Source organism: Lampetra fluviatilis, unplaced genomic scaffold (assembly GCF_964198595.1).
Source record: "Lampetra fluviatilis unplaced genomic scaffold, kcLamFluv1.1 SCAFFOLD_140, whole genome shotgun sequence".
In the NCBI taxonomy this organism is placed as follows: Eukaryota; Metazoa; Chordata; class Hyperoartia; order Petromyzontiformes; family Petromyzontidae; genus Lampetra; species Lampetra fluviatilis.
In genome coordinates, this window is record NW_027620713.1 from 196,416 (window position 1) to 213,401 (window position 16,986).

At 53.1% G+C, this 16,986-nt stretch overlaps 1 protein-coding gene across 1 annotated transcript in view; it reads right to left on the reverse strand.

Annotated features, from left to right (window-relative positions):
* The window catches only part of RANBP1 (RAN binding protein 1), a 29,152-nt gene extending 15,591 nt beyond the window's left edge, over positions 1–13,561 (reverse strand). The window contains exons 1-2 of the mRNA XM_078884819.1: positions 13,402–13,561; positions 5,220–5,323 (exon numbers count right to left, since the gene is read on the reverse strand). Of these exons, the coding sequence (XP_078740945.1) occupies positions 5,220–5,323; positions 13,402–13,416 (119 nt within the window). The 5' untranslated portion in view covers positions 13,417–13,561. The remainder of the gene's footprint in view (positions 1–5,219; positions 5,324–13,401) is intronic.
* Positions 13,562–16,986: the final 3,425 nt, after the last annotated feature.

Below are 16,986 nucleotides of genomic sequence, written 5' to 3' on the forward strand. Positions count from 1 at the left end.
CAGAGACAGAGACACAGAGAGAGACACACAGAGAGACACACGGTGAGGGTTGGGTAGGTGAGTAAGTAACGGAACAGCTTGGCTCGCCTGGACACGCGGAGACACGCGGAGACAAGCGGAGACACACGGAGACACAGAGAGAGAGACACAGAGAGAGACACACAGAGAGAGTAGGTGAGTAGGTAGCGGAACAGCTTGGCTCGCCTGGACACGCGGAGACACGGAGACAGAGAGAGGCACACAGAGAGAGACAGACACAGAAAGACACATGGTGAGGGTTGGGTAGGTGAGTAGGTAGCGGAACAGCTTGGCTCGCCTGGACACGCGGAGACACGGAGACACACAGAGAAAGAGACACGCAGAGACAGAGACACAGAGAGAGAGACACACACGGAGAGAGAGAGACACAGAGAGACACATGGTGAGGGTTGGGTAGGTGAGTAAGTAGCGGAACAGCTTGACTCTCCTGTACACGCGGAGACACGCGGAGAGAGACAGAGAGAGAGACACGGAGACACACAGAGACACGGAGACAGAGACACAGAGAGACACACAGAGAGATACACAGAGAGACACACAGAGAGATACACAGAGAGACACACAGGCACAGAGACACGGAGACAGACAGAGAGAGACACGGCGACAGAGACACACAGAGAGAGACGCACAGAGAGAGACACACAGAGAGAGAGAAAGAGTCACGGAGACAGAGACACACACAGAGACACACGGAGACACACAGAGACACGGAGACACAGAGAGAGAGGCACACAGAGACACGGAGACAGAGACACACAGAGAGACACACAGAGAGACACACAGAGAGACACACGGTGAGGGTTGGGTAGGTGAGTAGGTAACGGAACAGCTTGGCTCTCCTGTACACGCGGAGACACGCGGAGACAAGCGGAGACACACAGAGAGACACACAGAGAGACACACAAAGAGAGAGACACGGAGACATACAGAGACACGGAGACACAGAGAGAGACACGGTGACACACAGAGAGAGACAGAGACACAGAGAGAGACACGGAGACACACAGAGAGACACACGGTGAGGTTGGGTAGGTGAGTAGGTAGCGGAACAGCTTGGCTCGCCTGGACACGCGGAGACACGCGGAGACACACAGAGACATGGAGACAGAGACACACAGAGAGAGAGACACAGAGAGAGAGACACAGAGAGAGAGACACAGAGAGACACACAGAGAGACACACAGAGAGACACACGGTGAGGGTTGGGTAGGTGAGTAGGTAACGGAACAGCTTGGCTCTCCTGGACACGTAGAGACACGCGGAGACACGGAGACACACAGAGAGACACACAGAGAGACACACAAAGAGAGAGACACGGAGACATACAGAGACACGGAGACACAGAGAGAGACACACAGAGAGACACACACAAAGAGAGAGACACGGAGACACACAGAGACACGGAGACACAGAGAGAGACACGGAGACACACAGAGAGACACACAGAGAGACACACAAAGAGAGAGACACGGAGACACACAGAGACACGGAGACACAGAGAGAGACACGGAGACACAGAGAGAGACACACAGAGAGACACACAAAGAGAGAGACACGGAGACACACAGAGAGACACACAGAGAGACACACAAAGAGAGAGACACGGAGACACACAGAGAGACACACAGAGAGACACACAAAGAGAGAGACACGGAGACACACAGAGAGACACACAGAGAGACACACAAAGAGAGAGACACGGAGACACACAGAGAGACACACAGAGAGACACACAAAGAGAGAGACACGGAGACACACAGAGAGACACACAGAGAGACACACAAAGAGAGAGACACGGAGACACACAGAGAGACACACAGAGAGACACACAAAGAGAGAGACACGGAGACACACAGAGAGACACACAGAGAGACACACAAAGAGAGAGACACGGAGACACACAGAGAGACACACAGAGAGACACACAAAGAGAGAGACACGGAGACATACAGAGACACAGAGAGAGACACGGAGACACACAGAGAGAGACAGAGACACAGAGAGACACGGAGACACAGAGAGACACGGAGACACAGAGACAGACACAGAGACAAAGAGAGAGACACGGAGACACAGAGACAGACACACAGAGAGAGACACGGAGACACAGAGAGACACGGAGACAGAGACAGACACAGAGAGACACGGAGACGCAGAGAGAGACACGGAGACACAGAGAGAGACACGGAGACATAGACAGACAGAAACAGAGAGAGACACAGTGAGTGGGTGAGTAGAGGGACAGCTTGGCTCTGCTGTACACAGAGACGTACGGAGACAGACAGACAGAGAGACACGGAGACAGAGAAACACAGAGACAGAGAGACACACAGAGACACAGAGAGACACACAGAGACACACAGAGACAATGTGTGAGGGGTGAGTAGGCAGAGGAACAGCTTGGCTCTCCTGTACACGTAGACACACGGAGACAGAGAGACACAGCGACAGACGGAGACACAGAGAGAGACACGGGGACACACAGAGAAAGACACACGGAGACAGAGACACGGAGACACACAGAGAGAGAAACAGAGACACAGAGAAAGACACACGGAGACAGAGACACGGAGACACACAGAGAGAGAAACAGAGACACAGAGAAAGACACACGGAGACAGAGAGACACAGCGACAGACGGAGACACAGAGAGAGACACGGAGACACACAGAGAAAGAGACACGTGGAGACAGAGACACAGAGAGAGACACGGAGACACAGAGAAAGACACACGGAGACAGAGAGACAGAGAGACACAGTGAGTGGGTGAGTCGAGGGACAGCTTGGCTGTACACACAGACACGGAGACAGAGAGAGAGACAGACACGGAGACAGAGGGACACCCATGTGACAAGTGGGTGGGTGGACGGTGAGTGGGTGAGCAAGTGGGTGAGCGTGCAGGCGACGGGTGAGGAGGTGAAGAGTAGGAAGGCTGGATGAGGGGCTGGGTGAGGGGCTAGGTGAGGGGCTGGGTGAGGGATTAGGGGCTGGGTGAGGGGCTGGGTGAGGAGCTGGGTGAGGAGCTGGGTGACGGGCTGGGTGACGGGCTGGGTGACGGGCTGGGTGACGGGCTGGGTGACGGGCTGGGTGACGGGCTGGGTGACGGGCTGGGTGAGGGGCTGTGGAGGGGCTGGATGAGGGGCTGGGTGAGGGATGAGGGGCTGGGTGAGGGGCTGGGTGAGGAGCTGGGTGAGGAGCTGGGTGAGGAGCTGGGTGAGCAGCTGGGTGAGCAGCTGGGTGACGGGCTGGGTGACGGGCTGGGTGACGGGCTGGGTGACGGGCTGGGTGACGGGCTGGGTGACGGGCTGGGTGACGGGCTGGGTGACGGGCTGGGTGACGGGCTGGGTGAGGAGCTGGGTGACGGGCTGGGTGACGGGCTGGGTGACGGGCTGGGTGAGGGGCTGGGTGAGGGGCTGGGTGAGGGGCTGGGTGAGGAGCTGGGTGAGGAACTGGGTGAGGAGCTGGGTGACGGGCTGGGTGACGGGCTGGGTGAGGGGCTGGGTGAGGGGCTGGGTGAGGAGCTGGGTGAGGAGCTGGGTGACGGGCTGGGTGACGGGCTGGGTGAGGGGCTGGGTGAGGGGCTGGGTGAGGGGCTGGGTGAGGGGCTGGGTGAGGGGCTGGGTGAGGAGCTGGGTGAGGAGCTGGGTGACGGGCTGGGTGACGGGCTGGGTGAGGGGCTGGGTGAGGGGCTGGGTGAGGTGTGGGGTGAGGGGCTGGGTGAGGGGCTGGGTGACGGGCTGGGTGACGGGCTGGGTGAGGGGCTGGGTGAGGGGCTGGGTGACGGGCTGGGTGACGGGCTGGGTGACGGGCTGGGTGACGGGCTGGGTGACGGGCTGGGTGAGGAGCTGGGTGAGGAGCTGGGTGAGGGGCTGGGTGACGGGCTGGGTGAGGGGCTGGGTGAGGAGCTGGGTGAGCAGCTGGGTGACGGGCTGGGTGACGGGCTGGGTGACGGGCTGGGTGACGGGCTGGGTGACGGGCTGGGTGAGGGGCTGGGTGACGGGCTGGGTGACGGGCTGGGTGACGGGCTGGGTGACGGGCTGGGTGAGGAGCTGGGTGAGGAGCTGGGTGACGGGCTGGGTGACGGGCTGGGTGACGGGCTGGGTGAGGGGCTGGGTGAGGGGCTGGGTGAGGAACTGGGTGAGGAGCTGGGTGACGGGCTGGGTGACGGGCTGGGTGAGGGGCTGGGTGAGGGGCTGGGTGAGGGGCTGGGTGAGGAGCTGGGTGAGGAGCTGGGTGAGGGGCTGGGTGACGGGCTGGGTGACGGGCTGGGTGAGGGGCTGGGTGAGGGGCTGGGTGAGGGGCTGGGTGAGGAGCTGGGTGAGGAGCTGGGTGACGGGCTGGGTGACGGGCTGGGTGAGGGGCTGGGTGAGGGGCTGGGTGAGGTGTGGGGTGAGGGGCTGGGTGAGGGGCTGGGTGACGGGCTGGGTGAGGGGCTGGGTGAGGTGTGGGGTGACAGGCTGGGTGACGGGCTGGGTGAGGGGCTGGGTGAGGGGCTGGGTGAGGGGCTGGGTGAGGGGCTGGGTGATGGGCTGGGTGAGGGGCTGGGTGAGGTGTGGGGTGAGGGGCTGGGTGAGGGGCTGGGTGAGGAGCTGGGTGACGGGCTGGGTGAGGGGCTGGGTGAGGGGCTGGGTGACGGGCTGGGTGAGGTGTGGGGTGACGGGCTGGGTGACGGGCTGGGTGAGGGGCTGGGTGAGGGGCTGGGTGAGGGGCTGGGTGATGGGCTGGGTGAGGGGCTGGGTGAGGGGCTGGGTGAGGGGCTGGGTGAGGTGTGGGGTGAGGGGCTGGGTGAGGGGCTGGGTGACGGGCTGGGTGACGGGCTGGGTGACAGGCTGGGTGAGGGGCTGGGTGACGGGCTGGGTGAGTGGGTGAGGGGCTGGGTGAGGTGTGGGGTGAGGGGCTGGGTGGGTGAGGGGCTGGGTGATGGGCTGGGTGAGTGACTGAGTGTGTGAGGAGCTGGGTGAGGGGCTGGGTGAGTGACTGAGGGGCTGGGTGAGGGGCTGGGTGACGGGCTGGGTGAGTGACTGAGTGTGTGAGGAGCTGGGTGAGGGGCTGGGTGAGGTGTGGGGTAAGGGGCTGGGTGAGTGACTGAGGGGCTGGGTGAGTGACTGAGTGAGTGAGTGGGTGGGGGGCTGGGTGACGGGCTGGGTGCCGGGCTGGGTGAGGTGCGGGGTGAGGCGTACATTTTGAAGAGCTCACTCTCATCCTCCTCGAGTGTGCGAACTTCCTGCTCTGGCAGAGACACGATGGGGTCGAAGTGGGGGTCGTGGTTTTCATCAATGTCCTCCTGAAGGTGGTGGTGGGGGGGGGGTGGGGAGGGGGTCACACATGGTCAACGAGGGGGTCCCAAGGGGGGTTACCAAGGGGACACACAAGGGGTTCCAAAGGAGTGAATGAGTGAGTGGAGTTTGTGTGATCTCCCCCTGTTCTACAGAGAGAGTGGAGTTTGTGTGATCTCCCCCTGTTCTACAGAGTGAGTGGAGTTTGTGTGATCTCCCCCTGTTCTACAGAGAGTGGAGTTTGTGTGATCTCCCCCTGTTCTATAGATAGAATGGAGTTTGTGTGTTCTCCCCCTGTTCTACAGAGTGAGTGGAGTTTGTGTGATCTCGCCCTGTTCTACAGTGGAGTTTGTGTGATCTCCCCCTGTTCTACTGAGTGGAGTTTGTGTGATCTCCCCCTGTTCTACAGAGAGAGTGGAGTTTGTGTGATCTCCCCCTGTTCTACAGAGTGAGTGGAGTTTGTGTGATCTCCCCCTGTTCTACAGAGTGGAGTTTGTATGATCTCCCCCTGTTCTACAGAGTGAGTGGAGTTTGTGTGATCTCGCCCTGTTCTACAGAGTGGAGTTTGTGTGATCTCCCCCTGTTCTACTGAGTGGAGTTTGTGTGATCTCCCCCTGTTCTACTGAGTGGAGTTTGTGTGATCTCGCCCTGTTCTACAGAGTGGAGTTTGTGTGATCTCCCCCTGTTCTACAGAGTGGAGTTTGTGTGATCTCCCCCTGTTCTACAGAGTGGAGTTTGTATGATCTCCCCCTGTTCTACAGAGTGAGTGGAGTTTGTGTGATCTCGCCCTGTTCTACAGAGTGGAGTTTGTGTGATCTCCCCCTGTTCTACAGAGTGAGTGGAGTTTGTGTGATCTCCCCCTGTTCTACAAAGTGGAGTTTGTGTGATCTCCCCCTGTTCTACAGAGTGAGTGGAGTTTGTGTGATCTCCCCCTGTTCTACAGAGTGAGTGGAGTTTGTGTGATCTCCCCCTGTTCTACAGAGTGGAGTTTGTGTGATCTCCCTCTGTTCTATAGAGAGTGGAGTTTGTGTGATCTCCCCCTGTTCTACAGAGTGAGTGGAGTTTGTGTGATCTCCCCCTGTTCTACAGAGAGAGTGGAGTTTTTGTGATCTCCCCCTGTTCTACAGAGTGGAGTTTGTGTGATCTCCCCCTGTTCTACAGATAGAATGGAGTTTGTGTGATCTCCCCCTGTTCTACAGAGTGAGTGGAGTTTGTGTGATCTCCCCCTGTTCTACAGATAGAATGGAGTTTGTGTCATCTCCCCCTGTTCTACAGAGTGGAGTTTGTGTGATCTCCCCCTGTTCTACAGAGTGAGTGGAGTTTGTGTGATCTCCCCCTGTTCTACAGAGTGAGTGGAGTTTGTGTGATCTCCCCCTGTTCTACAGAGAGAGTGGAGTTTGTGTGATCTCCCCCTGTTCTACAGAGTGGAGTTTGTGTGATCTCCCCCTGTTCTACAGATAGAATGGAGTTTGTGTGATCTCCCCCTGTTCTACAGAGTGGAGTTTGTGTGATCTCCCCCTGTTCTACAGAGAGAGTGGAGTTTGTGTGATCTCCCCCTGTTCTACAGAGTGAGTGGAGTTTGTGTGATCTCCCCCTGTTCTACAGAGAGAGTGGAGTTTGTGTGATCTCCCCCTGTTCTACAGAGTGGAGTTTGTGTGATCTCCCCCTGTTCTACAGAGTGAGTGGAGTTTGTGTGATCTCCCCCTGTTCTACAGAGTGAGTGGAGTTTGTGTGATCTCCCCCTGTTCTACAGAGAGAGTGGAGTTTGTATGATCTCCCCCTGTTCTACAGAGTGAGTGGAGTTTGTGTGATCTCGCCCTGTTCTACAGAGTGGAGTTTGTGTGATCTCCCCCTGTTCTACTGAGTGGAGTTTGTGTGATCTCCCCCTGTTCTACAGAGTGAGTGAAGTTTGTGTGATCTCCCCCTGTTCTACAGAGTGGAGTTTGTATGATCTCCCCCTGTTCTACAGAGTGAGTGGAGTTTGTGTGATCTCGCCCTGTTCTACAGAGTGGAGTTTGTGTGATCTCCCCCTGTTCTACTGAGTGGAGTTTGTGTGATCTCCCCCTGTTCTACAGAGTGGAGTTTGTGTGATCTCCCCCTGTTCTACAGAGTGAGTGGAGTTTGTGTGATCTCCCCTGTTCTACAGAGAGTGGAGTTTGTATGATCTCCCCCTGTTCTACAGAGTGAGTGGAGTTTGTGTGATCTCCCCCTGTTCTACAGAGTGAGTGGAGTTTGTGTGATCTCCCCCTGTTCTACAGAGAGAGTGGAGTTTGTGTGATCTCCCCCTGTTCTACAGAGTGGAGTTTGTGTGATCTCCCTCTGTTCTATAGAGAGTGGAGTTTGTGTGATCTCCCCCTGTTCTACAGAGAGAGTGGAGTTTGTGTGATCTCCCCCTGTTCTACAGAGTGGAGTTTGTGTGATCTCCCCCTGTTCTACAGATAGAATGGAGTTTGTGTGATCTCCCCCTGTTCTACAGAGTGAGTGGAGTTTGTGTGATCTCCCCCTGTTCTACAGATAGAATGGAGTTTGTGTCATCTCCCCCTGTTCTACAGAGTGGAGTTTGTGTGATCTCCCCCTGTTCTACAGAGTGAGTGGAGTTTGTGTGATCTCCCCCTGTTCTACAGAGTGAGTGGAGTTTGTGTGATCTCCCCCTGTTCTACAGAGAGAGTGGAGTTTGTGTGATCTCCCCCTGTTCTACAGAGTGGAGTTTGTGTGATCTCCCCCTGTTCTACAGATAGAATGGAGTTTGTGTGATCTCCCCCTGTTCTACAGAGTGGAGTTTGTGTGATCTCCCCCTGTTCTACAGAGAGAGTGGAGTTTGTGTGATCTCCCCCTGTTCTACAGATAGAATGGAGTTTGTGTGATCTCCCCCTGTTCTACAGAGAGAGTGGAGTTTGTGTGATCTCCCCCTGTTCTACAGAGTGGAGTTTGTGTGATCTCCCCCTGTTCTACAGATAGAATGGAGTTTGTGTGATCTCCCCCTGTTCTACAGAGTGGAGTTTGTGTGATCTCCCCCTGTTCTACAGAATGAGTGGAGTTTGTGTGATCTCCCCCTGTTCTACAGAGTGAGTGGAGTTTGTGTGATCTCCCCCTGTTCTACAGAGAGAGTGGAGTTTGTGTGATCTCCCCCTGTTCTACAGAGTGAGTGGAGTTTGTGTGATCTCCCCCTGTTCTACAGAGTGAGTGGAGTTTGTGTGATCTCCCCCTGTTCTACAGAGTGGAGTTTGTGTGATCTCCCCCTGTTCTACAGAGTGGAGTTTGTGTGATCTCCCCCTGTTCTACAGAGTGAGTGGAGTTTGTGTGATCTCCCCCTATTCTACAGAGTGAGTGGAGTTTGTGTGATCTCCCCCTGTTCTACAGAGAGAGTGGAGTTTGTGTGATCTCCCCCTGTTCTACAGAGTGAGTGGAGTTTGTGTGATCTCCCCCTGTTCTACAGAGTGAGTGGAGTTTGTGTGATCTCCCCCTGTTCTACAGAAAGAGTGGAGTTTGTGTGATCTCCCCCTGTTCTAGAGTGAGTGGAGTTTGTGTGATCTCCCCCTGTTCTACAGAGTGAGTGGAGTTTGTGTGATCTCCCCCTGTTCTACAGAGAGAGTGGAGTTTGTGTGATCTCCCCCTGTTCTACAGAGTGAGTGGAGTTTGTGTGATCTCCCCCTGTTCTACAGAGTGGAGTTTGTGTGATCTCCCCCTGTTCTACAGAGCGAGTGGAGTTTGTGTGATCTCCCCCTGTTCTACAGAGTGAGTGGAGTTTGTGTGATCTCCCCCTGTTCTACAGAGTGAGTGGAGTTTGTGTGATCTCCCCCTGTTCTACAGAGTGAGTGGAGTTTGTGTGATCTCCCCCTGTTCTACAGAGTGAGTGGAGTTTGTGTGATCTCCCCCTGTTCTACAGAGCGAGTGGAGTTTGTGTGATCTCCCCCTGTTCTACAGAGTGAGTGGAGTTTGTGTGATCTCCACCTGTTCTACAGAGTGAGTGGAGTTTGTGAGATCTCCCCCTGTTCTACAGAGTGGAGTTTGTGTGATCTCCCCCTGTTCTACAGAGTGGAGTTTGTGTGATCTCCCCCTGTTCTACAGAGTGAGTGGAGTTTGTGTGATCTCCCCCTGTTCTACAGAGTGGAGTTTGTGTGATCTCCCCCTGTTCTACAGAGTGAGTGGAGTTTGTGTGATCTCCCCCTGTTCTACAGAGTGGAGTTTGTGTGATCTCCCCCTGTTCTACAGAGTGGAGTTTGTGTGATCTCCCCCTGTTCTACAGAGTGAGTGGAGTTTGTGTGATCTCCCCCTGTTCTACAGAGTGGAGTTTGTGAGATCTCCCCCTGTTCTACAGAGTGAGTGGAGTTTGTGTGATCTCCCCCTGTTCTACAGAGTGAGTGGAGTTTGTGTGATCTCCCCCTGTTCTACAGAGTGGAGTTTGTGTGATCTCCCCCTGTTCTACTGAGTGGAGTTTGTGTGATCTCCCCCTGTTCTACAGAGTGAGTGGAGTTTGTGTGACCTCCCCCTGTTCTACAGAGTGAGTGGAGTTTGTGTGATCTCCCCCTGTTCTACAGAGTGGAGTTTGTGTGATCTCCCCCTGTTCTACAGAGTGAGTGGAGTTTGTGTGATCTCCCCCTGTTCTACAGAGTGAGTGGAGTTTGTGTGATCTCGCCCTGTTCTACAGAGTGGAGTTTGTGTGATCTCCCCCTGTTCTACTGAGTGGAGTTTGTGTGATCTCCCCCTGTTCTACAGAGTGAGTGAAGTTTGTGTGATCTCCCCCTGTTCTACAGAGTGGAGTTTGTATGATCTCCCCCTGTTCTACAGAGTGAGTGGAGTTTGTGTGATCTCGCCCTGTTCTACAGAGTGGAGTTTGTGTGATCTCCCCCTGTTCTACTGAGTGGAGTTTGTGTGATCTCCCCCTGTTCTACAGAGTGGAGTTTGTGTGATCTCCCCCTGTTCTACAGAGTGAGTGGAGTTTGTGTGATCTCCCCTGTTCTACAGAGAGTGGAGTTTGTATGATCTCCCCCTGTTCTACAGAGTGAGTGGAGTTTGTGTGATCTCCCCCTGTTCTACAGAGTGAGTGGAGTTTGTGTGATCTCCCCCTGTTCTACAGAGAGAGTGGAGTTTGTGTGATCTCCCCCTGTTCTACAGAGTGGAGTTTGTGTGATCTCCCTCTGTTCTATAGAGAGTGGAGTTTGTGTGATCTCCCCCTGTTCTACAGAGAGAGTGGAGTTTGTGTGATCTCCCCCTGTTCTACAGAGTGGAGTTTGTGTGATCTCCCCCTGTTCTACAGATAGAATGGAGTTTGTGTGATCTCCCCCTGTTCTACAGAGTGAGTGGAGTTTGTGTGATCTCCCCCTGTTCTACAGATAGAATGGAGTTTGTGTCATCTCCCCCTGTTCTACAGAGTGGAGTTTGTGTGATCTCCCCCTGTTCTACAGAGTGAGTGGAGTTTGTGTGATCTCCCCCTGTTCTACAGAGTGAGTGGAGTTTGTGTGATCTCCCCCTGTTCTACAGAGAGAGTGGAGTTTGTGTGATCTCCCCCTGTTCTACAGAGTGGAGTTTGTGTGATCTCCCCCTGTTCTACAGATAGAATGGAGTTTGTGTGATCTCCCCCTGTTCTACAGAGTGGAGTTTGTGTGATCTCCCCCTGTTCTACAGAGAGAGTGGAGTTTGTGTGATCTCCCCCTGTTCTACAGATAGAATGGAGTTTGTGTGATCTCCCCCTGTTCTACAGAGAGAGTGGAGTTTGTGTGATCTCCCCCTGTTCTACAGAGTGGAGTTTGTGTGATCTCCCCCTGTTCTACAGATAGAATGGAGTTTGTGTGATCTCCCCCTGTTCTACAGAGTGGAGTTTGTGTGATCTCCCCCTGTTCTACAGAATGAGTGGAGTTTGTGTGATCTCCCCCTGTTCTACAGAGTGAGTGGAGTTTGTGTGATCTCCCCCTGTTCTACAGAGAGAGTGGAGTTTGTGTGATCTCCCCCTGTTCTACAGAGTGAGTGGAGTTTGTGTGATCTCCCCCTGTTCTACAGAGTGAGTGGAGTTTGTGTGATCTCCCCCTGTTCTACAGAGTGGAGTTTGTGTGATCTCCCCCTGTTCTACAGAGTGGAGTTTGTGTGATCTCCCCCTGTTCTACAGAGTGAGTGGAGTTTGTGTGATCTCCCCCTATTCTACAGAGTGAGTGGAGTTTGTGTGATCTCCCCCTGTTCTACAGAGTGGAGTTTGTGTGATCTCCCCCTGTTCTACAGAGTGAGTGGAGTTTGTGATCTCCCCCTGTTCTACAGATAGAATGGAGTTTGTGTGATCTCCCCCTGTTCTACAGAGTGAGTGGAGTTTGTGTGATCTCCCCCTGTTCTACAGAGAAAGTGGAGTTTGTGTGATCTCCCCCTGTTCTACAGAGTGAGTGGAGTTTGTGTGATCTCCCCCTGTTCTACAGAGTGAGTGGAGTTTGTGTGATCTCCCCCTGTTCTACAGAAAGAGTGGAGTTTGTGTGATCTCCCCCTGTTCTAGAGTGAGTGGAGTTTGTGTGATCTCCCCCTGTTCTACAGAGTGAGTGGAGTTTGTGTGATCTCCCCCTGTTCTACAGAGAGAGTGGAGTTTGTGTGATCTCCCCCTGTTCTACAGAGTGAGTGGAGTTTGTGTGATCTCCCCCTGTTCTACAGAGTGGAGTTTGTGTGATCTCCCCCTGTTCTACAGAGCGAGTGGAGTTTGTGTGATCTCCCCCTGTTCTACAGAGTGAGTGGAGTTTGTGTGATCTCCCCCTGTTCTACAGAGTGAGTGGAGTTTGTGTGATCTCCCCCTGTTCTACAGAGTGAGTGGAGTTTGTGTGATCTCCCCCTGTTCTACAGAGTGAGTGGAGTTTGTGTGATCTCCCCCTGTTCTACAGAGCGAGTGGAGTTTGTGTGATCTCCCCCTGTTCTACAGAGTGAGTGGAGTTTGTGTGATCTCCACCTGTTCTACAGAGTGAGTGGAGTTTGTGAGATCTCCCCCTGTTCTACAGAGTGGAGTTTGTGTGATCTCCCCCTGTTCTACAGAGTGGAGTTTGTGTGATCTCCCCCTGTTCTACAGAGTGAGTGGAGTTTGTGTGATCTCCCCCTGTTCTACAGAGTGGAGTTTGTGTGATCTCCCCCTGTTCTACAGAGTGAGTGGAGTTTGTGTGATCTCCCCCTGTTCTACAGAGTGGAGTTTGTGTGATCTCCCCCTGTTCTACAGAGTGGAGTTTGTGTGATCTCCCCCTGTTCTACAGAGTGAGTGGAGTTTGTGTGATCTCCCCCTGTTCTACAGAGTGGAGTTTGTGAGATCTCCCCCTGTTCTACAGAGTGAGTGGAGTTTGTGTGATCTCCCCCTGTTCTACAGAGTGAGTGGAGTTTGTGTGATCTCCCCCTGTTCTACAGAGTGGAGTTTGTGTGATCTCCCCCTGTTCTACTGAGTGGAGTTTGTGTGATCTCCCCCTGTTCTACAGAGTGAGTGGAGTTTGTGTGACCTCCCCCTGTTCTACAGAGTGAGTGGAGTTTGTGTGATCTCCCCCTGTTCTACAGAGTGGAGTTTGTGTGATCTCCCCCTGTTCTACAGAGTGAGTGGAGTTTGTGTGATCTCCCCCTGTTCTACAGAGAGAGTGGAGTTTGTGTGATCTCCCCCTGTTCTACAGAGTGAGTGGAGTTTGTGTGATCTCCCCCTGTTCTACAGAGTGAGTGGAGTTTGTGTGATCTCCCCCTGTTCTACAGAGTGGAGTTTGTGTGAAACAGCGGGTACCCACAGCTACACACACCCTGAGCCCGAAACCCCCTCAGTGAACCCCCTCAGACACAGTGACCCCCTCAGTGAACCCCCTCAGACACAGTGACCCCCTCAGTGAACCCCCTCAGACACAGTGACCCCCATCTCTCTCTCTCTCCCCACGACCAAAAATCCCGCCAAAAAAACCCGCCTGCGGCCTACTCGGGCGAGGAGGCGTCACGGGCCCCCCCTCCTCATCCTCCTCCTCCGCCCAGTTCCGAGGGGGGTACCCGGGGGAGGGTAACCGGTGGGAGGGGGGGGGAGACCCCTTCGATGCTTTCCGACGACCAATTTCTCCGCCGTCGCTTCGCAGAGACTCCCCCCGATGCCGTGACACCCGCGTACCTTGACGTCGGCCATCGTAGCGAGGGGATGCGAGTGGATGGCGAGCGGGGATGGCGAGAGACGCGAACAGAACAAAAATGTCCCCCCTCGTTGACTCCCGCTTGAGGTCTCCACTGGCGCGCGCGCAAGCGGTTGGGTGGGGGAGGGTGGGGGGGGGGGAGGGAATCGATTCCTCTTGACGGTGTCGGCGCGTTACGACGCGGAATCGATTCCTTTTGCCACACACACACCGGCAATTACCGATAGCTTTGGCGGGGAATCGATTTATTTGAGGAGAACCACTCGGGAGAATCGATTTCCCTGTCTCCGCCCAGGGAATCGATTCTTCTTTAGACTCTCCAACCGGGTAATCGATACCCTTTTCACGCCCCCACCCACAGTTTTGACCGGGAGTCGATTACCTTTTGTCACCCGCCCCTAACGGGGAATCGATTTCTTGTCACCAGCCGTTTACCAGGAATCGATTCCTTTCATCACGCACCCTTTACCAGGAGTCGATTACTTTAGTCACCGACTGATTACCGGGAATCGATTCTCATAGCGGAAAAGCGATTGCCTCGAAAACGTGGTTGGGGAGAATCAACGTTGGAATCGATAAAAATTATTAACACGATTCCGATTCGCGGGTGGGTGGTGGAATCGATTACTGAGGAATCGATTGTTCTAACCCCCCCCCCACCCACCAGCCCCCACCAACGTCCCTCGCGTTCGCGCGCTTTTTTTCCCTCGTGGCCGGGGGATGAGGGGGGGGGGGGACATCTGACGTCACGTCCGGTTCCTGTTGCGTTGTTGAATATTTTTTTTTACATTTTTTAAAATAACGATTTAAAATTTAAGGCGCGTTAATTAATATTATTATTAATTATTACAATTAATTAACAGCCGTCCTCGTCTTGATTAAAACGACTCGAATTGCATTCGATTACTCATTAATTTTTTAAAAATAATTACGCGTGCGCATTGTGACGTCACCCGGCCCGCCATTAATTTGAACGTCCGTTTCGCTGGAATTTTCATCGGGAAAAATCTGATGGCCTGTAAAGCTCTTCGCTCGCACACTGCACCGGTAGAGCACCTCCTGTGCGGTTATCGACCCGAGTTCGATTCCCGCTCACGGCCAACACCGAGCAGGTCCCGGGCCTCCCCTAGGTCGACTCAGCCTCAAATGAGTTACTAGGTGTAGCGCTAATTGGTTTTTATTACCCTTCTATCTGGCAACAAAACTGACACCTTTTTACAAGGAGTCATGTTTGCGCCTTTTGGCGTCATCTGGTCCAACACCATGTGAGACTAGGCTCTAAGGAAAACTGTCTCGGGTATGGACCAATCAACTTCAAGGACAGTGCACATACATTATCAGAGTTGTGTTTTGTGTTTGCATTATGACCGCAGGTATTGTGGTCTATGCAAACATGACTCCTTGTAAAAAAGGTGTCAGTTTTGTTGTCAGATAGAAGGGTAATAAAAACCAATTAGCATATTTTTACTGGCAAATGAGGTTCCCATAGTGTAGATGCTTGCCCCGAGCTCTCATACTCTGATGGTGCATCTCATACTCTGATGGTGCATTGTCTTTGAGTTGTGCGCCTTTTGGTCCAACCCATGTGAGACTAGGCTCTAAGGAAAGCTGTCTCGGGTGTGGACCAATCAACTTCAAGGACAGTGCACATACATTATCAGAGTTATGTTCTTTTGTTTGTATTACGACTGCAGGTATTGTGGTCTATGCAAACATGACTCCTTGTAAAAAAGGTGTCAGTTTTGTTGCCAGATAGAAGGGTTAAAAAAACCAATTATCATATTTTTACTGGCAAATGAGGTTCCCATAGTGTAGATGCTTGCCCCGAGCTCTCATACTCTGATGGTGCATTGGCTTTGAGTTGTGCGCCTTTTGGCGTCATCTGGTCCAACACCATGTGAGACTAGGCTCTAAGGAAAGCTGTCTCGGGTGTGGACCAATCAACTTCAAGGACAGTGCAAGTACATTATCAGAGTTGTGTATTGTGGTCTATGCAAACATGACTCCTTGTAAAAAAGGTGTCAGTTTTGTTGCCAGATAGAAGGGTTAAAAAAACCAATTATCATATTTTTACTGGCAAATGAGGTTCCCATAGTGTAGATGCTTGCCCCGAGCTCTCATACTCTGATGGTGCATTGGCTTTGAGTTGTGCGCCTTTTGGCGTCATCTGGTCCAACACCATGTGAGACTAGGCTCTAAGGAAAGCTGTCTCGGGTGTGGACCAATCAACTTCAAGGACAGTGCAAGTACATTATCAGAGTTGTGTATTGTGGTCTATGCAAACATGACTCCTTGTAAAAAAGGTGTCAGTTTTGTTGCCAGATAGAAGGGTTAAAAAACCAATTATCATATTTTTACTGGCAAATGAGGTTCCCATAGTGGTGTAGCGGTGTGTAGTAAACATCGCTAGCACTGGGGAGACAAAGGCGGCCGGGCGTGGTGCTGGTCACCCACCCACCCACCCACCTCGTGTGCCGTTCCAGCCTTCATAGGATCCCGGCTAGCAGCACTTGCCCCTACAGCCCGTGAAGGCTACACGGGGGATCTTTGTCTTTGATTGTGCCTTCATCAAATCTCGCGACGTCTTAAGGCGACGTGGCTTCGAAAGGTGACTTGCAGAATAACACGTGGGAGGCGTTCGCGAGCAAAGTTCTTCATAATCAAACGTTTCTGGGTTTTTTCGGTAAAGTCACGTGTAGGTAAAAACAATAAAAAGTAAAATAAAATAAAAATCACGACGTTTCGGAGGCAACACAAGCTTCCGTCAGGTGGTACCGTCACAGCTTGTGACGCCTCCGAAACGTCGTGATTTTTATTTTTTATTTTACTTTACTTTTTAATGTTTTTACCTACACGGTGACTTTACCGAAAACAAACTAAGAATATGAATCATTGCAGTCGCGAAAGCTTCAAATCTAGAACGTTTCTGGGTTTAGATCGCCGCGTTATTTAGAAATGTGTCGTAACCCTCCACCACCCGGCACGGCCAATCAGCGTGAAAGTGTCACGTGGAACAAAAGACAAAATGGTTCACTGCTTTAGCCCCACACCCGTGTGTTGAAGCGTGAAACCACAACATTTTTAAAATAAAAGATGGTAAATGTTGTGGTTTCACGCTTCAACCTACGGGTGTGGGGCTAAAGCAGTGAACTATTTTGTCTTTTGTCCACGTGACACATTCACGCTGATTGGCCGTGCCGGGTGGTGGAGGGTTACGACACATTTATAAATAACGCGGCGATCTAAACCCAAAAACGTTGATTATGAATTTGCAGAATCTTCAGAATACGGTTTGACAGCGGAGGTCTCGCTCCGAATCAGTCGAGCGTCATTCAATATCTTTTCATCGGTTGCGTAACGCTGCTGTGTGGAAGCTACCTGGTCTGTCGCTCCGCACGAAGCTTCAGGTCTTCTCGGCCACGGTCATTCCCTCCCTTCTCTACGCTTGCAAAACGTGGACCCCCCTAGTGGAGCATCTTCGCCGGTTGGAAACATTTAGGCTGGCCTGCCTACGATCCATCCTGGGTTTAACCAGGCTGGATTGTGTGAGGAGCTCACAAGTCCTT